The sequence below is a fragment of the Anarrhichthys ocellatus genome, unplaced genomic scaffold (genome assembly GCF_004355925.1).
Source record: "Anarrhichthys ocellatus isolate YVR2014 unplaced genomic scaffold, GSC_Weel_1.0 scaffold35, whole genome shotgun sequence".
In the NCBI taxonomy this organism is placed as follows: domain Eukaryota; kingdom Metazoa; phylum Chordata; class Actinopteri; order Perciformes; family Anarhichadidae; genus Anarrhichthys; species Anarrhichthys ocellatus.
The window spans coordinates 4,625,106-4,647,643 of NW_022280065.1; the positions used below are offsets into that span (position 1 = coordinate 4,625,106).

Genomic DNA, 22,538 nt, shown 5'->3' on the forward strand with positions numbered 1-22,538 from the left:
CACACACACACACACACACACACACACACACACACACACACACACACGTAAATGGCTCTGCTACTTTATTCTGTTACTAACCTGTAGTACTTTAAACAAAAACAAAAAAAAATGATAAATATAAACAGAGTAAGAAGAGATACTTACTGCTAATTTGCCAGAAATGGCTTCTTTCCCCGGAAAAACTGAACCCTCCCACGTCAAACAGGCATCAGCACTCTAAGAAAAAAGCATGTTAACATTAAGTAACATTATGCAGAGGGGTCGCTCACATCTAAAAAAAACACTGAAGGCACGTGACCAAAAACAAGACGGCAATGTTGATAGAAATAAAAAAGGTCCACACACTGTGGCTCCCTGATGTGCAATATATCAGTACATCCACGAGTGAGGTTTCAAGCTAATGCAGTCCTTTATTTACATTAAATACATGCACACAAATATATATATATATATAAATAAATAAAAATAAATAAAATACACATATTTTTACCATGAATGTTGTTTTTACAACAGTAACTTCAACTGTGGTTATCAAGTGTGATGAAATTTGGTTTGTTAGTGTTGACACCACATGCTGAAGTATATCAAAAATCATTAAATGGACACTGAAAACACTTACATATAGGTTACCCAGAGTTGTCCTGTTGGTATTGTCAAACTGGTTATAATATTCTTGGACAAAGCTCTCTCCAATCTTTTGCCATATTTCTTTCTCGCAGGCCATCTGTGAAGCTTTGGATCTGTGAAAGAGAAGAGTCTCGTCAAAGTTGCAGTAGGCTGAACTCATGTAGACACAACATCGGGGAAGGAAGCATAGGGATCGGATTAACTATTATTATTATTAATTTGTGGGGAGCAGACTGTGAGACGATCATCAAGATAAGAGAGCAACTGGTGTAAAAGCACCGCCTACTGACCAACATAAGCTCGGTACGTGGATCGTTAGATAACGTTACACAAATACGAAGAAGTTAAAGTCATAATCTAGATTAAAAGAAACAGTTTAAACTGCTAAAAGAAAAAAAATTATACATGGGTGTAATCCGTTTAATTAATGTGTTGCTTAGATGTCTTCTTATGGCATGCATGGCAATTTCTTTGCCTTATTCTGGATCCCGGCGGTGTGAAACAGACTTTGGGAGGTTCAAAACTTCATTCATAACGTTGACATTCAAACTTGAAAAAGTTTAGGCTACATCAATAGTATTAAACTATTTGTAGACATGTAATTATAGTATGATCAACTCATGCTCCAGATGGGACAGTGATATTATAAGCCTATTAATTTACGCATTCACACAGTCTGCAATATTTTTGTCAGTCGTCCTTTCTGTATTTATCAGTTTAAACTGAGTTTAACTTCATAGTATTTGTCTAATACTAGCATTCCCTTAGTTGGTAAAATATGTCACTCTACCGACCTCTCCATTTGGTGATTGATCATATGCGGCAAACACCGACCCATTTATGTGACCGCGCTCATAACCAGATTGAGAAACCTTTGGTTGATTTACCGAGTTGATAACCACCTAAGTGGGATCACTTAGCACGATCACGGTTAACAGCGTTAGTTTAGCGAGATAAGAGAAAGATATCATGGGTACGTTGAACACCCTTTGTAGTATTGGGCTCAAGGCTCCATCGTGGCTGTTGTTGCTGCTGTTTGCATTCCTTCTGAGTTAAAAAAAGAATGCACAACTGTTTTTGTTTTCCATGTGTAGCAAATGGGCTGCAACTGTATTTTGTATGCAACCCCATGTTGCAGAAGGAAAAGAGTTATCCTTGAATCCTAGTTACACAATCATGGCTTCGCTGACGATAGAGCAAAGCTCAGACTAAAGTCTTGGCCCAATTTAATAGGAGGCATTCATAAAAGAGAGCCAGAAAAACCAAACCTCATAGTTTCATATGACCCTACATATAGCACTCTACGACTCTATATAAGACCAACACAACTCTGTGTATTTTGTCACATTTACTTTCAATTGCGTTGAACACAAACATCAGAAAATGAGGAAATTAATACAAAACTGTGGGATGATGAGAAACTGTATGAGAGATTTGGACAGAGGTGGTGGTGATGGTGGTCCCAGGACTTGAGAATAGGCTCGTTGGAGTTGCTCTACCCCGACTGCATGACCCAATGCATGATGGGAAATGCCTGGCTGCCTCCGGATCAAAGAGCTGATTGGCTCTTAGATTTGACAACAAACATCACGTTTTGTAGAAAATCCTAATTTTCTGTGTAATTGTAATATTTCATGCTCGATTGTTGGCTATTAGTCGCATGTTGTGCGACGAAGGTTTAATCTAAAAACATATATTGTGCGATTGAAGATAATAATACAGCTAATTTATAATACATAAGATATGTTATCAAAACGAGCAGCAAAGTGTTTCACAGGCAGACATAAAAAGAACAAAAGATAACATACAATGCAGATACACGCATTTCCACATAAATACATATTTACAAACATGAATAAATCCGAACGAAGTCCGCAAACTACAAGTAGCCTACAAATCTAACAGGAAGTAACCGTTTCTGTGACTTCCTGTTTATTCTTTGAAGGCGGCTGAAAACTGTCCGACTTGACAGCAGTTTCAACGCCCCCTGCTGCCTCTTCCTGCTCTCGTCTACTTCACAGGCGAGGCGCAGTTCATCGCGAACGAACCTAGTTAGTCAGATCAAACCTCAACATGAACACCAAGTGGTTCGACATATAAGTTAGTTACATATATATGAGCCGTCCTTCCTGCTGAGGGATATAGCTGCGAATGAACATCAGGAGAAGCGTTTGACCTTCTTCAACATATATTTCTTCATCGTTTGCAACGATACAACTGGTCAGAACAACGGGCGCTCGATAAAGATTAGAAACAGATTACCGGGATAGCTTGAGACTTTAGGGGTTTAGCTACTACAGCCACTGTCAAACTAAAAACTAACCCCAAAAAACGTGTCCACTGTTGAGCATGGCGAGCCAGACAGCCGCAGTTAGAAGTAAATCATGGCTAACTTTAGCGCACAGATTCTGTGCGATTCTATCTTCGTTGTACTCGTCTCAACAAAAACATGTTATCACAACTTGTTGTCGGGAAGCTTTACTTAAACAGTATTTTTTTTACCGTGTCCGTAAATTTCAGTTTACTTTTTCAATCCGCTGCATGAAGATGGATCCAATCGAGGCTGCTGGAGTTCCCGCTTCCACTCCTTGTTTCCAGCTTATTGGCGGACTACAAACCAGCGTTTAAACTGCATGGCGCCACCTACTGTACCGGAGTGTGTAGCGACATGACTTTATGACAATTGTTAAGATAAAATAAAATAAAATAATCCTTTATTAGTCCCGCAGCGGGGAAATTTACAGGATTACAGCAGCATACAGAATAGTACAAACAAGAGGCATAGTAAAAAAAAAAACAAGATCAAAACAAGTATTATAAATAAGTAAATAAATAATAAAACAGTAAAGTAAAAAAGTAAAAAGATCCACAATAACTAAAATACGATATATACAGATAAAATAATTGTTTGTATTGCACAGTGTATTTATACTGCACAGATTTTTTATATATAAACAATATGATTGTTATTTCAACACAATCATATTGTTATTATTCTAAATTAAATAAATTAAAAGGAAAAAAAGACTTCATAAAGAAGTTATATTCTGGATATTAAACCCGTTCCATTCAAAAATGTAAATAAAACCCTTTTAACCTGAACTTGTTCGTCCCCTGTCTCTAACAGTCCTTTGATGCTCTTCCTAAAGCGACCACACTGCCCTTCAGTCTTTCTCTTTCCAACACCTTCTATTCTACATTTACTTCCATCACTTCTCACTCTGACTGATGTCTGAATTTTGTTATAATTTCTACCCTTATTGTCAGTAATCCAAATTTCCTGCCACGATGTCATTATTTCGTGCTGTATTAGGCCTACTGATTTTGCTTCTGACCTCCCAAAACAAATTTCTACAATATAATTTTTGTTTAATGCGCTTTTGGCAAGTTTCTCTGCAACATCCCTTCCCTCTATTCCAACATGAGCCGGTGCCCAACAGAAATGCACATCTATTACTAAATGTTATAAGTTCAGACATATAAACTTCAGTTAAAAGATCCTCTCGTACGGTTTGCCCGGATTGTATACTTTGTATTGCAGCTGCAGAATCTGAACATATACAGTAACTACTTTCATTGGTTTAACCTCCTCCACCCACTGAAGACTGAGGATAACTGCTGTCAGTTCTGCTCAGTACACTAATTCTTTTAACAATTCCTTTGTTGGATTCCACCAGCAATGCATTGATGGGTGTGGTTTTGACTGCTCCCAAACTAAGTCTTATGGCTCTGTATTGTAGTCTAATTTTTCGAGATTGCTTTTTGCTGCTGCTTCGTACATCATGCAACCATAATCCATAAAGGTTCTCATCAAAGCCCTGAATAAATGTAGTAATGCTTCTTTGTCAGCTCCCCATTCCACCTTCCTCGGAGATATGACAAACCGATGACGTCGATTACAGCTGACCAATGAAGGCCAAGTCTAATTTATATTGTTGGTCTGGAAGGAGCTTTTCCTCCCCGATTTGTCCCATCTCCAACAAGCTCAACGCCCCGAGCCTGATACGGATGGTTGGCTGTTAGGGCCGTCAAATCCCAGGAAAGGAGGCGGGATTTGTATGCAGACTAAAAGCAAATCTGCCTGAAAAACTGAACTCAGGGCTCAAAGAATCAAACCATTTAAACTTGTCTCAAATTAGTCTTTTATTAGTCTGGTTATTAAAAAACACATACCAAACTTAACATCTTTATTCCTAACTATTTTGGCAAACAAAGAATCAAATAAGTCATAGGTATCGTCTCCCATGAACGAGATCCAAGCAACCTCCAGTTATTGTTAGAAAACTCCATCGAGGCTCCAAGCCTGGCCCAAACTTTCATCATGAACTATACACCAACAACTCAACTATAGTGTGCTTTTATTGAAAAGGTGCTATCAAATATGTAGCCCCATGTCAATGAGGCAACTGTCATCCACAGCCAGTAACTCAGGCTAACAACAAAGCAAATATTATGAAAATGGGAGACATTATATGCTGAACTGGATGAGATCCATATTGCTCGGGGAGAGTGATGAGACATTAGAAATACAGATGAATTAATTAACAGCGTGCACGTTTTTACAAACCCCAGTAACAGGAATGTAATTTATAAAAAAAAAACAAAGCTGGGTTAATTCTTTATGCAATACATCTTAAGATCTTCACAAATACTTCCGTTGTGCCTTGTTTACGCCATCATATTGGCAAGTGGGATGACTTTGTCCTCCTGGCTCGTCACAAATCGGATATCTGACGTCGTTGACAGAGATAGGACCCATTTAGGCACTTTTAAAATCATTTTGCTACAGTTCAGTGCTCTTACTGCCAGGAAAATGACACTCAAAAAACGCAGTCTTCCCACACTCCACTTCCAGTGACTTGCTCAGAAAAGGCTGCTATTGCTTTGTTTGAGGCCGCCGCACCAAAAGATCCTCTTGCAATGGATGGCAGTAAAAGTTGTCTCTACAAGTTTCACCCAACAGGCCTCTGAGGTTAGAACCACGTGATGTGTTGAATGTTTTAGCGCGTCACTGCTCTGGCTGGGATGTGAAATAATCGTCCGTCTGGAACACACTGGGGATCTCTTGACGCTGATGTGGTGCTGGTCTCCTTGGGCTGGCCGGTTTCTGTGTAGTGAAGAGACAAGAAATGAATCCTAATTATCCAATAGCACTGCCTGGAGTAGATTTTAAATGTTTATTGGAAAAGGGTCCCTGTTTCACACCATAGTCCACTGGTTATTTCAACTACATAAAGGCGCGCTCACGTTTAAGAAGCCCGGTACACTCATTGTGCGGAGGATCTTCTTGAAAGCACCCGGAAGTGTTCCTAGGTCTCCCTCTGCCTGCGTGACCTGCTCCTCCATTGCATTGACGTTGGCCCCCACCATCTTCACAAAGGCCTGCAGACACACCAGAATAATATTAATATATCAAAAACCTGATCAAACAGAGATTATGCGCAGCATTTATTCATGATAAAAACTGCATTGAGGACAATTCAACATCACACCGACATAAAATTAAAAGTTCCACAAGCCCATGCAGGCATTTGAATATATTTTTCACAATCTTTAATTTGATCTTTTTTAAAAATAGTAGGCAGATTAGCAAACTCGTAAAATACATTTGAAATAACTGAATTTAAAAAAAAAAAAGAATAAATAGAATCCAATACTAAAAATAATAACACAATAAATTGAGAAATATTACATTGCCGGAACATTTTTGTGACCATTTTTTGTGAATGTAACAAAGAAGACTTTAGTCGATGAATGAAAGTGTATGAAACCACCAACCTAAATGTTTTTGTAGTATTATTAAGCTAGTATTCAATCTTGCAAAAATGAAAAGCATCACTTACCTCTAACTTATCAATTCTTCTGTATATTTGTCTCATTTCATCCGACTTCTGCTGGATTTGAGGTAGGTTTTCATTCACTATCTGGGAGGTATCATTACGGATCTAAAGGGAAAAAAAACACAAAAAGGATGTGAGAAACAAATATGTATATTAATAAAAATGAGATGCAATGCATTCATAAGATTTATCAGTGTAATAGCCTGACTTGGCTTACCATATCCAGCATTCCAACAAACTCATCTACTCTCGTCAGCATTTCTTCCAAGCTCTTGTCCAAGCACAGTATCTAGAGGAGAAATCATGAAAAAGAAAAGTCACAAAAACTATGTAGAAACCATAGCTACTTTAAATACACAAAATGAACGGAGTCAGCTTATGTGACTGTTTCTGTGCACATTAACACCAGTTCCACACACCAGTTACAGCTGGAATTCAATAAAAAGCCTTTAAATTGAGACCACAGGGCCAAAACAAGGTATCACGCATTTCCAGTTATTGACTCAGGAGTGACAGCAATGTGGTCAGTTTACAAAAACGAGACAACCGTCTCCTTAAGCTGAAGACATGCACTTTTTGGTGTTGACATTGTCATCAACCCACTGTCAGTTCGGCAATTCATGTTCATCTTAATTAGTTTTATTTGAACGTCGCATGACTTGGACTCAAGGAAGTCGGTCTTGAGTCATGACTCCAATTTCTCGTGACTTCACTTTTGACTTTTGACTTGTAAGTCCTTAAACAAAGTGTATCAAATCTGCTTTTTCCTAAAAAAAACTGATATAAAATCAGTCTGACAGCATCCAATCACACCGTGTTACCAGGAGGAAAACATGATAGCACATATTTATCACATTTACACGGGAAGACTTTACTGTGCATTCAACCAAAAAAGGGAGGAAACATCCATCTGAGGGAGATAACAAGATGACATCATCTGGGTTACTTCTTTTTAATCTTTGACAGCTCGCTCCAGCTTAACATAGTCGACCTCTCTCTAGTTTCACAGACTGAGTAGTACTGAACGTAATGGAGTACTCCTTTAATTAAACTCCCCCTAATGTTGTCTAGTTTAAGAGTAGAAAATACAAACTTTAGGACCTGTACCTGACTTGGGACTTCACAGTTTTGACTAAAGACTTAGCTAACCTAACACTTATTTGAGAGACACTGACTCTGTCCCATCTCTGTCATGAAGTCTCCACATCCCAGCAACCAATCATGTTCAGTCTTTGGGTCCATACCTGCACCGCTGGTTACCTGCAGCAATCAATTAGCCAAGTATACACACTGCAGCAATATAAGTGTGTGCTACATTAACGTTACATCGTAAACAAGACGCTAACCATGAGCACACATACCTCTTCTCCAGCCGTCGCCTTGATGTAGGAGGAGTAGCTGAGGGCGGTGTGTCTCAGGACCTCGTCGTCCTGCTCCGGGTACTGCTGGTCGGGTGTCCCGGGCTCCGCTGCCTCGCTGAGACTCGGGCTTTGAGGAATACCGTTGGCGGCTGCGCCAAAGCTGGGGCTCTGCGACACGGTGCCGCTGCTGAGGATTTCGCTCACCATGGACAAGCTGCTCGCGCTTTGCGACACGATGCCGCTGTCCCGACTTATCTCAGCGCTGGACTCCTCCAGGGGAGACAGAAGGCCCACCCTGTCAACCCGATGATGGTCCATATCGCCTTGTCTTTCTGATCAACTGCCGTGTTTTGCCCTGTCAACTGACTGGATCACGTGTGTTGCTCGGCCGATGGTGACTCGTAAGGGTCAAAACAGTGCAGCGCGAACAAAGCAGAAGCAAATTTTTACTCTTGGTCCCGATTTCATATAAATATTCGATAAATGTATTGATTGAAGTCAAAGCAAATGCAAAGCACAAACCCTAAAGCAAATGAAACACAGAACGATAATCATTAACACTGTGGTATACATCTGCAGTTGGGATGTGCTATTTAAAAAAAATGGTTTGAAGCAAAGTCTTGTTCTGGAAAAATGGTCATATCAATGATAAAATGCAGATGTCAGTATTTTGTGACTGATTGTCATTGCCTGTAATGTACATTTCATGACATGCTATGTTGCAGTCTCGGCCAGCAGATGGCAGTCAGAATTACTGCATGGAAATGGACTGTTTGCAGAGACATTAACTATAGCATTGGTTAAAGTTTGTCACACCTTTCAACATACTAATTGTCAAATAGAATTGAACCGTTTATTTGGAGAGAAGATGCAGCAATGAATCCCCCTTCAAAATAAAATACACATTTGAACATGGTCAAGTGATCCCATTTGAGTATTTTTTGCACATCAAATTTTGAATTTCCTTATTTTTGATGTTCTTTTCAAATGTAATCTTGAACAGGACTTTGTCAGCTTTAATCATTCTACACTTGATACTCAAATTGCCAGCTGACCACCTGTGTCACAAGTGAGCACAGCATAGTTATTCTTTCACTCATCAGTGCTCAAACTATTTCAATCGAGAAGGACCTACTGCATGTGCATGTCTTGATCTGTTAGCTGTTTGAGCAGTGGGGCATCTCAAGTAAACGCAGCAGACAAACATTCATTAACAGAGAGGTGAAAGGCATTTGCTGCTGCTAGCGGGCCTCTGACCGAGGACAAAGCTACTGCATGTCCATGTTCAATAGCTGGGATTATGATTAAGACTGAATGCGTCTGAAAAAAGGAAGTCAATCTTTTAATATTCTGTCTTCACCATGTGATGTATAGAGCACATTATTTCGTGACGTAACTTGACCTATGAATCCCACCCAACCTAACTACTGCCTTCAACAGGCATGAACATGCAACAAACTGCAGATTTACATTACAGGAATAAGGAATGAAAAGTGCTCTAAAGTTCAACTTTGAACAGTCGGATTATCAAAAATAAGCGTTTTGTGTAGTTTGTTAGTTAGTCACTGAAATGAAAATATCTTTACTGTAAAACGGTGATAACACTACTAGTAATTTCCAGAAAAAGTCACACCCCTTTACTACATGTTTTGTGGTTATGCATTCCTCGTATATAGACGCTGCTGTCATAATGATTTGCTTTGTTGACTGTCAGCAGTGAGTCTGGAGAAAAGCCTCCGACTTTAGTTTCTGAGGGGCTTATTCCAAAACTTGACGTTTTGGGTTGTTTTCATGCTAAAACCCTGTGAAGCTGGAAATATCTCAGGATGCAACTTTGTCTTTCCTTTAAACCTGCATCTCCTGTATGTTTAGTAGACAAAGCGTTTCTTTGCTACAAATGTTTGATGAAACAAATCAAATTGTAGCAAATTTATGCACACACAACTAAGTGACAAAGTGAGGATATTAAGGAAGGTGTTAATCTAAGACTAATTGAATCACAGAAACTTTCATGTCTTAAACTTTAAACCTTTTAAACTTTGTTTTTTCTTTCATTATATATATATATATATATCACTGAATCTATCCAGTCTTCAAAAACCAAGAACATTGTAGTTTTAACAGTAAAAGAAACCACTATAGCTCTAGCACTCGATGGCTATGAAGTTGTTGGAACTCCAAAATTAAACCATCATCCATAAATGTAACTGCTGAACCAAACATCACATTTCTAGCTCGCAGACTTGGAATAATTTATTGGAACAGATACAAGGATTTGATCACATTCATCAATGCATAAAAGAACAATTAAAAAAAAAAGATCATACTCTAAACAGCATTTATCAGAATATAAGAAATATAGATTTACTCTTTAAAAACATCCATAAGCCACCCCAAGTTGGTCCCAGTAATAAGAATGAAAAGGATCTTAATAAAAGTGGTCACTAACAACAGATATTAGGCTGTAGGCACATTCAGAATTCTACTATACAGTGGACTCACCTAAAAACAGTTATTTGTTCTGATGCTTACGACATACATACGTACAAATCCTTTGATTTCAGACAAAGACAACCTTAAAAAATACAGGAAATATATACAATACATTTTCCTTGTTTCCTGGCTTGTAACTTCCAATTATCAATGATCTCGTAAAAACAAACAGAAGTCACAAAATGAGTATCTGACAAAACCCACTAAAGCTCATATTTATCCGGCCTGGTATTCCAGTTTAAGTCTCTGAGCAGTTGGGATGTTTCCGTCTCTGTGTGTGTGTGTTTATAAGCATTATAGGGTAATGACGGTGCCGTCCTCCTCCACCCCTCCCCTGGGCAGTGCGAGGCTGTGTCGTGGGTCTGTTTTCAGGGAGCTGAGGATTTTGTGCAGGCTGCCGTTGCTGTGGCGGAGGGCTGGGTTGCTGCTGTGATGCGGAGGCTGTACTTGGTGATGGCGGTGCTGGGACTGCTGGTGCTGAAGGTTCAGGTCTCTGTGGAGCTGGTAGCTGAGGCTGCTGTGGTGATGGTGGTGGTGGTGGTAGGACCCTCCGTTGAGGCTCGGCTGGGAGTGAAAGGAGGCAGTGGAGACCACCGATAAAGGACGTGTGGGCGGGCTTGGAGGTGCCGCTGGGCCTGAAGCTGTTGTCGGTGTCTGTTGGTGCGTGCGAGACGCACTGGACGCCAGGGAAGCGTTGGACCTCTGAGACGGCCGCTTCAGGCTGCTCTCAATGACAATATCGGTCTCTTCGTCACTCTCCAGATCGTCTTGGTAACCATGTGCTCCAGAGGACATCGCCCCCACAGAGGCCACCGACAAACTGGGGTAACCCGTCGATCCGCTGCTGTCAGACGACTGGCCTGAACTCCCCGAGATCCTGCTGCTGCGGACCACATTGTTGCGCTGGTTCACCGGCTTGACCGTCACGATCAGGTTGTGGCTGTTGGCAATCATCATATCCGTTACCTGATCTAAGGACTTCCCAGTCACTTCAATGCCGTTAACCTCCAGCACCTCGTCGTTAACCGCCAGCAGCCCGGTGCTCTCAGCCAACCCTCCAGGCACCATGCGAGATATGAAGATGCCGGGGACTTTCTCGAGCCCGTGTGGGGTCACACGCACGCTGGTTCCGTCTCGGATGTAAAAGCCCAGGGGTTTGTCCGAGCCGTGACGATACAGTCGGACACGGCGGTGAGACTCAGGTAGGATGTCCACATCAATGATGGAGGAGACGGGCCGGAAGTCCTGCGGCATGCCGATGCGGATGTGTGGCCGCTTGCGGTTGATGTCATTATTGCGCAGTGCGACGACAACCGCCTTCTTCTTACGAGTTATCGTGTTGGTGCCGTAGTTGGCATAGTCGACCTCTTCTGTAAAAAAGGGAGACAGAGAAGCAAAAAGTGTAAGAAATTAAGTTTCATCATTGTTAATATGCAGGCAACACAAATTGAAAACGTTCTTCCTTCCATGTGTACAGATGTTAAAGGCAACAAGGGAAAATCTAAACACCATAAAAGGCACAAAAAGATTGAGAGGAGGATCTGGAAAATTAAAACAAACTGACAACAGAAAAGTTTCCATCCTGGAACTAGAAAACATGTGCATGAGTCTCTGCCTACATCTTTAAATCAAACCGCCTGCTTTACACATTCAACAACCTTTGATCAAACTATGCACAGATGTGTCTGAAAATAACTTTTCTGTGAAAGACCTGCTAATCATTTATATGGATTGTATTCCATGTGTGGCTTAGCACAGTCGTCATTACTGATGCCAAAAACAAGGCCAGAGTTATTGCTGGTTTACTCCACAAGCGAGTCCAACCTATGTATGAAAAATGACATGCGAGCATGTGAACTGGATTCACATAAGGCTAATAGTAAGACTCTCTCTCTCTCTCTCTCTCCCTCTATGCGCATATTCGTATAAAACGCTGAGTGTGCAGAGCATTCCTGCCGGTGCTGACAGAGGAGACCCACCCATTTGCTACCAGGCAGCAGCTGTAGAGATCTCTGGTGTGCATTTCTACACAGGCACATACATGCATTACCTATCCTCAGTACAAACAAGGAAGTAAAGAGACCCCAAAGGATATACAACAACGTGGAAAGAATGAGCTGCAAGGGAAGATCAGCATGTTAATCTCAGTTAAAGCACGATGTTTCCAACCAGAGATTTAGAGCAATCAATAAAACAATGAAATCCCTTATAGAGGAATTACTTCTTCAGAACAACATAGCCGCTGCCAAACATGCTCACGGACTTGCTTAGATAAAATAGAGGGAGGATTGAGGCTTTGCAAGAGTCGAATGAAAAATATACTTGAGAAAAAAAAAAATGCCTGAATGCCTTTATTGAGTTATAGTTCTGATAAAGACATGATAGCGAGAAATGATACAGAGCATGCTCCATGACAGAAAGAAAAATAACTTGTGTGCTCTCTAATCTTTAATTCTCAGGCGGACAGGAAATCTGGACACAGCAAAGCCTGATGTGAAAGGAAGTGAGGGTCCACAGGCGGGAGCATCGGCTCCTGTACTTCCATGGCAACGGCGAGGAGTCATCTTTTACCCTGCTGTTTGGGACACCTGCTTTCCGAAATTATTATGGGCAAGCATGTTGAAATTTTTGGCCCCATCTTCAAAGTACACCGTGGAAGGTGAGAACCCCGAATATGGAGTCTCTGAGCAGAGCCAGCTGGCCAGTCGACCCTTCGGCCTCAGGGGAGTGTGGACGTCTGCCATACACCTCCCTGAGCAATGCCGACTCATCATTAATACAAGTTTCCTTCCCCCCACCGTCACCTCTTGCTCCTCCTGTGCAAGAATGTTGAGTAAGCAGCATGTTTTACTACAGCCTCACAAATGAAGGGTCTGAGGGGGTGGGGAAATAGTGTGAAAGTCACTGCCATGAGAGGAGAAGCAGCTTTTGTTTGTGTCAGCAGTGTCACAGACCACAGTACACATGGGGAATGGGTGACGACTACATTGGGGGGTAATTAACAATGATAAATGAGTGTTAGTGATAAAGTAGATTGACGTCTCTTGGCACAGGATGAAATAATGTTAAGTGCTCACAGAGTCGAGCCAAACTGCCATGCCAAAACTGCGTTATACTAGATAAAGAAAAAGCCGTATCTTATCAACTTTTGCTGCTTTCAAATTTAAAAAAAGTCCTTTTTCAATATGCCATTTTAAAAGCAACCAATCTGAATATCATCAAACTTAAAGTGCATGGTATTCTTAGTTTTCTGGACATGTGTTGGTAAAAGCTGATTTGATTGAATCCAGACAAATAATTTGCTTCAGGGCTGGAATTTCTGCCACAAGTGCAAGTCTCCCTGATGGGAACCATGTTGGAGGGGATCGCTGCAGAGTCTCATTACAGGTCTCTGGTGCAACACCCTCCACCTTCCACACCCGCACCTCAGTCTGAAACCACATGGCACACCACATCACCAGCGTCTTTAGGAGGACAGAAATGTGTACAACTATAAGCATGCTTTCTGGTTATAATGTCTCACAGCTGTTCTGCATAATCCCATAAGAAGCCCATGTTGGCATAATTCGTTTAAAGAAACCCACAGAAGCAAAGACATGGGGTGTGTTTGATATGTCCTGGGGCACTAGCTGAAGAGGAAAGATTGAAGTAACGCTGAGCAGGGGTTAAAGCTGGGTGTACACCGACTCATTTTAAAGGGTCTATGTCTAAATGATGTTTCACTGATGTCCTTTATTGTTCAGCAATGTAACCAACAACAATTTCAAATACAAAAAAAAAAAAAAACCCCACATCTCTCCCCTCTATTTCTGTTTCTAAGTAGGTAAGACCAGCAACTCAAAAGGGAAACATAGTGAGCAGAAAACTAGCCCAGTGTAAACCAACCGATACAAAGTCAACACCTGTGTAAGTGTAACGACAGCGGTTTACCTCACTAAGAAGTCAATTAAAGTATCATGCTTCATGTACGAGTCTATGTAATTACCAAACATCCAGAAATGTCAATGCGAACCAAGTATGTACAAGGAAGGGTTTTTAACAACAATGAAAACTGAAGCAGGTGAAGCAGTCAGTTGAAATTCTCACATTCAGCAAACCCTGAATTCACTACAGGAAAGCGGAAACACAGTATTTACCTTTTAAGTGCACCAGAGCTAGAAGAAACAGTTGATTAATCAAAAAGTCTGTCGACAGAAAATTGGTCTGCAACTATTTTGGTTATCAATTAATCGTTTAAGCCCTTTTTCGGTCAAAACACATGCTCTGGTTCCAGCTTGTCAAATGTAAGAATTGTTGCATTGCTTTATCTTTAATTGCAGTAATAATTGTATAATAATTACAAAATAAACGAATTGAGATATTATATAATTTATAATAGTTAGTTTCAGCCATTAAGTGCACTAAACCTTCTATCACTGAAGCTACAGCAACTTACCCTGGTAAGAAAAAAAACACTGGAGCATCATGGGATTGCAGTATTTGGAGAAGCTGCACAAATTAATATGTCCAGGCATAAACCCAGACTGTGGCAGCAAAAACCCTGTCCGTCTGTCTGTCTGCAGGGCTGGGGTATTATATTCAGGATGAGTGCATTCATCAAAACAAAATAGGGTTTTCCATAGCAAAGTTAAACATTATGTTCTCTGCTACTAAAGAAAAGAAAACCCTGCAGAACACACTCCATAGTAGAAATTCTGTGTATGTTTTATTGTAAACTTATCGGCATGTGCTTCAACTACTGTACTGTGTAGTTTTAACCGAATGTGACTGCAGTCAAAGATGAAGGCGGAAAATTACTCTCTTTAAATTACACATCAAAAAATACTTTGTTAAACCAGTCCGATCTCATAAAGGTAAGTAAGGATGAACTATCAGGTGTCACAGCTTTCTAGTCCTAACTTGATCCTGCGCTGTGGGAGTCGCACGCACACACACACACACACAGCTAAACTAACTGTGCACGTTCCAGCTGATCACACAGGTTATCATAACCACTCCTGACAAACATAATCCCTGCTACACTGAAGCATGATGGGTAAGTCCGTTAATCAAAGACCATCGGGTGACTCCCAGGCATCTGCAGACTAAACAGCACCTCAGATCAAAGCCTGTTAGAAAAGCTTGGTGCTTTTTTCACAATGCTATTTAACAACACATGTTATTTACTGACCAGAGTGTGGAATATGAAATTTAGTCGACGCACAATCTACGAACGCACAGAGCATGCATGCACATACCAGCTGTTTGTATTTACCCTAAACTTCCGTTACTTAAGGTTCCGCCAGCCAAGAACAGCCAATAGTGAAGCTAAATGCTGACAGGGAGGGAAAAAAACATTCATTCACTTAAACAACATTTAACATCTGTGGTAAAGAGTATCAGTGAGAGTAATTCGAGAGCTCCGACACAGCTGGATGGATAAAAAAAAAAAAAAAAAAAGGTCAATTTTACAGAGGGATTTCCAAATTGCCCTGCTTTCTAGCATTGTAAACCTCAACTTTGTCATGCCATACTGGCATAAAGTAATCATGAAAAGGTGTTTAATTTAGGAATACTGGAGCTGAAAACCACATGATGCTAAAACTCTAACCCACAACAGGTCAGGAGAAAGAGGTCAGAGGTGGAAAGACAGCTTCTGGGTGACTCCTACATTCTGCTCCCTGCTGATGTGTGTGGCAGGGTGTATGATTCTGCATGTGTGTGTGTGTGAGTGAGTGTATGACACTCAAGGAATGTGGTGGAAAACGTAGTTGGGGATATCTCCGAACAGGTTGAAGACCTGCATGACTTCTCAAGAAAGACGTGGTCTGCTTTGAACCAAAGCAACCGGCCATTTGAAGCTTGCCATGATGCCGTTTTTAGTAATGTGGTCCATCACTGGCATATTGCTAATCTTGTTTCACAGTAATCATTTTTTACTAAATGAGAACTACCGGACATCATCATCTAAATAGGTCCTGAATTATATATGTCTTGTTGTAATGCTGCATTGGGGGACAGAAAAACAGCCCAATTAGAAGCCAGTTAAGTAGTTGGCATCTGGCTCTCTGTTGCGATTGAATGCCTCATGCTGTTGTTGGAAAAAGAAGAGAAATAGTCCGTTTCCCTGCCGCTAGTTAACCAAAGCTGTGAAGAGAAAGCCCTTTAAAGTCCTACTGCTTTTTCCACCATCTCCCATAAAAGACAGCAGTCTAAAGAGTTTTATGATCAACCATTAAGCTCTGTGCACACTTGTTCCTGGCAGGTCTTCTTACATTCACTACCGACTCGACACGATGGAAATTAACCAAAAGAAAAACACACTTCTACTTTTGATAAAGCGTTTCAAATCTATCTTCTGCTTCGGTAATGGAATGGAAATGAATCCACAGGGAATTTGTATGATGTGTGTTAGTGTACGCTATACTCCGCAAGCATCGATGTGAAAACATTAGCTCCCGAGTGAATATTCAACAGCACAGACACAACATGACTCAAAATGCGTTCGGTTCTCCTCAGAGGCACCACAATCACCAAGCGCAAGCTCGGACTTCTAATGTTTGAAGAGGTGTTTGGGGCCCGGCCTCATGTGTGATATTTCACACAGTTGGCTCAATATGTTAAGTACTTTTGGTACATACATGTGTTGGAACCAGAGCCAGAACGTATAATAGTTTTTCATGATTTGTCAGTGTCACAGATGCTAGCATGTGTGAATGCAAATGTTAGTCTGTATGAAAGGAAATCTTTGTCTTGGTGGGCAGTAAATGGAGGAACATGCTGTATCCATCTTTTTTTCTGCTTGGCTGAGTCAAAGCAGCTGTAAATAAATTTGTAATATTTAAAATGTTTGTTGCGTTTCTATTCAAGAACTATATTGGTTATTTTGATAGACTTTTCCTTATTTCTCATTTTAAAACTCAACTCTATCAGTGGAAAGCCTCGTTACTATGTGCACGTGAGACTTCGGGTAAAGGCGACAACATCAACACCCTGCTAACAGCTTTAGTGGTGGCCCCACACGGGTGTGACCCCCCGGTCATGATATTTTGACTCAGTGATATGACCCAAACACTCGCAGCACAGCTGAGGAACTTGCAAACACACAATCCTTTCAGACTGCTTCACAGCAGCGATAAAGCCAACTGCTGTGGCAGCAACGCCACGCAAGGAAGACCACATTGCAGCTGGGTACATGAATGGGCTTCTTCGATTGTCTCGACAACCGTTCAAGCCGGCCGACTTCACTCTTGGCGAGTGTATTGCTGAGGACCCAAGGAAGTGCAGAGTCTAGTGTGAAGTCGTTGGATGAGCGGTTCTCCAGAAAGCTGCAAGCAGCAACAATGAGGCCAAGAAATCCGCCTGTTCCGAAGAGGCATGTTTCTGAACGGGCAGCTGAGATACATAAAGCTACATGAGATTTAGCATCTTGAGCACAGATTGCCATACTGTCAATGTCTGGTTAAAACCATGTCTCTCCAAATTTTTCTGATAAACTTAAAAAGGCAAATTGATGGTTTTACACTTTGGCTTTTGTACAGATTAAACAAATGAGATAGCGTGTTCATTTTTGAGCTTCAGAGGTGCTGGTAGGCAAATTTAGTTTTTTATTGATATATATATATTGTTTTGTGCTAAACTAAGCTAACTGCCTGCAGCTTTGCATTTACTGTGCAGATGTTGATATTTTTCATTTTAAAAGCACGGTTCTCACAGAACAGCCACGACATAGTCATCACTTCACTTCGGTATGCTAAAACTACAACCCATGACCTGACGGCATGTTGCTCTGCCTGCAGCATATCCAGCTACAGTCCATCTATGAAAGTGACATTCCTGCACCCCAACAACCCCCCCAGCCCCCATCATGGTTTTCGGCCAAGCGTGACAAAGTGCTTAGTGACATGAGAGACCATAATCACTGGAGAGGGGGAGAGTCGAGGCACGCAGAGAGAATGGTGAATAGTGCTAGACCCTGCTGCCTTTTGCATTAGGTCACTGGATGCTGTGGCAGTGGGCTTCATTCCTGGGCCCCACACACACACACACACACACACACACACACACACACACACACACACTTTCAAAACCACCAGGAATATGGCATAAAGTAGAACGGGATGAAACAGCACATGACAGAGCACAGCCAAAATGAGACAGCCCAGTACAATGCAGTACAGTGCGGTAAGCGTACATGTCCACTAAAACCTATCCCTCTTAGCCACATTAGCATTTTTTTGTCCTGTTCGCATTAGAAAAGACATGATTTAATGAAATGCAGAGCCCTTTTCTTTTGCTTTCTCCTCATAGCGTGGGCTCGGAAATAGTTGGTTTTCATGACTCTCCAGTGGTTTCATACAACGCATCCAAATACAGCAAAATAAGCTGCATTCCTCTCACATCTAAATAAGCTGAAGCAAAAAAACAACAAAAAACAACAAAAAAGCTTTTTGAGTTGACAGGTCAGGTTTTCACCTTTGTCAATGTTAAGTGCACATGGAGCCCCTTCCAAAGGGACTTACATATAAATGTGAGGAATGAACCAAAAACAATCAGTATTCTTGGACGTCTCTTTCTCCCCCCACTGGAGACGGCCGGGAAGTCTATCTGTGTGTTTAGCTGCCAAGACGTTCAGCTAACACTAACATGGAAAAAGAATCCAGACATAATAAAGAGGAACTTTTTTTTTTTTTTTTAAACATGCAAACATATTTCACATTCTTGTAGGGGTGGTTGAGGCAGTGCCTTGGGTGGAAATTTGGAGAAGCTTGATAAACGTTCGTTGTTATAATCGACAGCTGCACTGAAGGTTTGGGTAGAAACTTACTGGAAGTTTCTGTGATCTTTCTGCATGCTGTGTTATAGGTGCAGAGAAGAGAACGCACGTACATAACTAAGTACATCTGTACAAGTACAGTGTTGGAGTACAATTTTGAGGTTCTTGCACTTTACTTGAATATTTCTTTGCTACTTTGAACTACTTCACTACAGCTGTTACTAGTTACCTTACAAAGTAAAAGTTAACATGCAACACATTTCAGTTGATAAAATATGATGCGTTTTTATAGATGAAACTCCGATATTATTAAAAAAAAAAAATACATAAAAATTTAAAAAAGGAGCCATTCTGCATCACGAGTACTTTTTTAAATTATAAATTAATTTAGCTTATTTTGAATGCAAGACTTTTACATACAATAGGAGTAGTTTTACGCTACGTTAATAGTATTACTACTATTACTTAAGTAAAGGATCTGAAACCCTCTTCCACTACTGCACACAGGAGGGTAAAACTGATTAAAAAAATGAATAGAGTCTGAGTCTGGACTGTCATGTTGCCTTCAAGACTACAAAAACAAAAAAATCATCCGTCGGTGGGCATTTGTATTGCTTCATGCTTCCCACAGATAAAAGAACACAAAGAAAAAGAAAGGATTAGAAAACTCAAACAAGAATCAGGTGAGACTCAGGTAAAAAACCAGTCTGCAAGACAAGTTTCGTCCTCCTGATAAAACAAGACGAAGCTCTAAAACTTTCGCATGCAAATGTGTTCTGGGTCGCTCTTTGCACGCACCCCCCTCCATTCCTTCAATCCCTGCACTGAGTTCACTCCAACAGTTACCGCGGCACACAGGGGCCGGGCTGCACATCTGGGACACGTTAAATGGAGCTGCCTCGTCTGCTCCGTTCTGGCTCGGCCTGTGTGGTTGGGTGGGGCGGGAGTCACAGGTTTAAGACTTGCTGCAGGTAAGGTATCAGCAAACCCAATCACACACACCGCCAATAAACACGCCAAATTACAAGGGTAACCGAGGTTAAGACCAAGAGAAAGGTATTTTAAGAGAAGGGAGTGTGAGAGTGCGTGTGCCTACATAAGGAGATTAACCTGCGTGTTTGTGAGACATATAGCAGAGGAGGGGAGGGAGGAACATCAAAGGAGGAGGAAGAGGAGAGCGATGGAGTAGACGGGTCTTGCATTCCTCCAAACTTTCAAAAGGAACAATCTCCACTCCATTAAGTGTTTCCCCCTTTAGAGGAAAAAGCGCTGTTGGGGGGGGGGGGGGGGGAGTCACTAACTTTCCTGCCTACTTCTTCTCTCTCTCTCTTCAATATAACCAACTACTGCTTCTGGTTTTAATCCAGCTGCCTCTCTGTCGATCATATGCACGTTTCCAACCAAGGAAACACATGCCGTTGATTTAAGCTCCAGAAAGTCTCCGCCGCCATCTGGTCAACAGGTACCCGGGGTAATGCCTTCACTGACCCATGTGAAGATATAAATACATGTCAGTGTGGAATACAAAAGGTAATGGAAATCATGGACTTTTTACATTAGAAAAGGCGGACCAATTTTTATTTTTATTTTTCAAAGACAAGATTGAAGACATTAAACACACTAGTGCAATCATATGACAAACACTTTCACAGGCATTTTGGCAAAGATGGGATCAGGGGAAATGGATTCTGGCAGTGCTGCGGTGACGCACGTCACAGCAGCAGACTTGGACTTGTGTCTCTGCCACCTGTCTGGCCTTCTGTTTGCACGAGTGTCCACTCGAGTGATTAAAAGTGTGACAGAGCAGGACCGACTCAAGGATAACACAGACAACAGGAATCACTCCAAAATATGAGAAAACACAAGATACGGTTCTCTCATATCCATATTTCTTTCTATATTCCTCTCCACACAGCCAAGCCGCACAAGAGACAAACTCAAAAGATATACTATGACTAACATCACAACAAATACTGAATTAAATCAATTCGTCTCCCCACACTCGCAAACCAAAACACAAGCTTTGCAGCCATCAAATAATATTTAATGAGTCCCCAGGCTGAAAAGATTTGTTCTCAGTTGAATTTGCTTCACATTGCTTAGTGAAGAGAACAACGTTTATGAGCCATGTGTGAGTATTATTCATGTGGGCTCACTTAAGAAGTGGGGAAAAAGGGAATACGGTTCATTTGCAATGGCTCGCTGAGATAGTTTTATTGTTAAGAGAATAGATGCACTTGCTGTTGTAGTGTTGAAAATATTCATGTTATTTAAATAGCGTCGCACATGTTTCGTGACAGCTAACAAACGTAGCCATGCTGGCAGCGAGAGCTATGAATAATAAACCCACATGTAAAGAGAATGGAGTGGTTGCTCTGGAGGAGTAGTGAACTGAAACATTTACTACATTATGTAAACCAACTGAATTGAAGAAAACCACAGAGGCTTGCAATAACATATCTCACTGTGTGTATTTAGCCAACATGAGATGGTTAACAATATCTGGCAGCCAAATATAGAAACTGACACATCTAAAAATACGGTAGGAATATTATACAGTAGAAAAAAAACGGGGGAAAAAAAAAAAAAAAAAAAAAAAAAAAAAAAACTATAAAGGAGACCATAGGTTGACTTTTTGTGCTTTCTGGTTTGCAAGCGTTTGTGTGTCTGGTTTGTGTCCCTCAGCCATCCATCCATACTGCAGTCTAGAAGTCTTTACTGCTCCAACATGTAGTGAAATGAGACCCGACCCGGTATTATTTGGACCTGGTTCGGTTTCCTCAAAACCACAAGTGATCTCAGGAAGACATCTACTACTGTCCTAGTTTGTAACCTCCACCTTCATCCTCTGATCTGGGTTTAAGTCACTTTCTAATCTTTTTAAATCGGCTGCAGTTGACAACAAGCAGACTAGGAAGATTATGGTCTGTCTGGCTCTCTCCCTGCCACAAACACACACAGTGCAAACCGACCAGGAAATGCCGGAGGATGTGACATTCAAGCAGACAGGTAAGGAAATGAGAACAACCAAGTAAGTAAACACACACGCACACTTGAAAATTAACAAATTTTCTTCTGTGAACAGGTGCAAAGAGTGACATCCCATCACACAGCCAGTTTTGATTTGTTGTTAACTGCCGGCTTGAGGGGAAAAAAAGGGAGAGACTGAGAAAGGGCGAGATAGTCTGTCTCACAGAAGACGCCTTGCTGAGAAGGTCTTCCATCAACCCACAGGAAAAGTGATCCTCTGCTATGATGCTGCCTCTGGAGACATTCATCTCATTCACACTGTGGGCAAGAAAAATAATCCTTCACACTGAAACTCGACTTATAAGTGGCCAGAGAAAATGTTGTCTCCAAAGCTGAATGAGATCGTTTTTCATCCTTATTCAAGCAGACAAAAGCGTGCACGCACACACACACACACACACACACACACACACACACACACACACACAC

At 41.2% G+C, this 22,538-nt stretch overlaps 3 protein-coding genes across 5 annotated transcripts in view; all 3 read right to left on the minus strand.

The window, feature by feature from the left end:
• LOC116393773 (nuclear transport factor 2-like) overlaps positions 1-3,260 on the minus strand; it is a 3,958-nt gene extending 698 nt beyond the window's left edge. The window contains exons 1-3 of one of the 2 annotated variants that reach the window (XM_031866374.1): positions 3,156-3,256; positions 623-743; positions 148-219 (exon numbers count right to left, since the gene is read on the minus strand). In XM_031866374.1, coding sequence (XP_031722234.1) covers positions 148-219; positions 623-727 — 177 coding nt within the window. In that variant the 5' untranslated portion in view covers positions 728-743; positions 3,156-3,256. Of the gene's footprint in view, positions 1-147; positions 220-622; positions 744-3,132 lie in introns of both variants that reach the window. The other variant, XM_031866373.1, reaches the window with a different exon arrangement.
• Positions 3,261-4,362: 1,102 nt separating this feature from the next.
• bloc1s4 (biogenesis of lysosomal organelles complex-1, subunit 4, cappuccino) lies at positions 4,363-9,667 on the minus strand. The gene is made up of 5 exons (XM_031866372.1): positions 7,832-9,667; positions 6,688-6,759; positions 6,474-6,575; positions 5,878-6,012; positions 4,363-5,737 (listed from the first exon to the last, which is right to left on the minus strand). The coding sequence occupies exons 1-5, from the start codon at positions 8,147-8,149 to the stop codon at positions 5,639-5,641; spliced, it is 726 nt and encodes a 241-aa protein (XP_031722232.1). The 5' UTR covers positions 8,150-9,667; the 3' UTR covers positions 4,363-5,638.
• Positions 9,668-10,069: 402 nt separating this feature from the next.
• Positions 10,070-22,538, minus strand: part of pard6gb (par-6 family cell polarity regulator gamma b) — a 29,039-nt gene continuing 16,570 nt past the window's right edge. The window contains exon 3 of one of the 2 annotated variants that reach the window (XM_031866376.1): positions 10,070-11,691. In XM_031866376.1, coding sequence (XP_031722236.1) covers positions 10,619-11,691 — 1,073 coding nt within the window. In that variant the 3' untranslated portion in view covers positions 10,070-10,618. Of the gene's footprint in view, positions 11,695-22,538 lie in introns of both variants that reach the window. The other variant, XM_031866375.1, reaches the window with a different exon arrangement.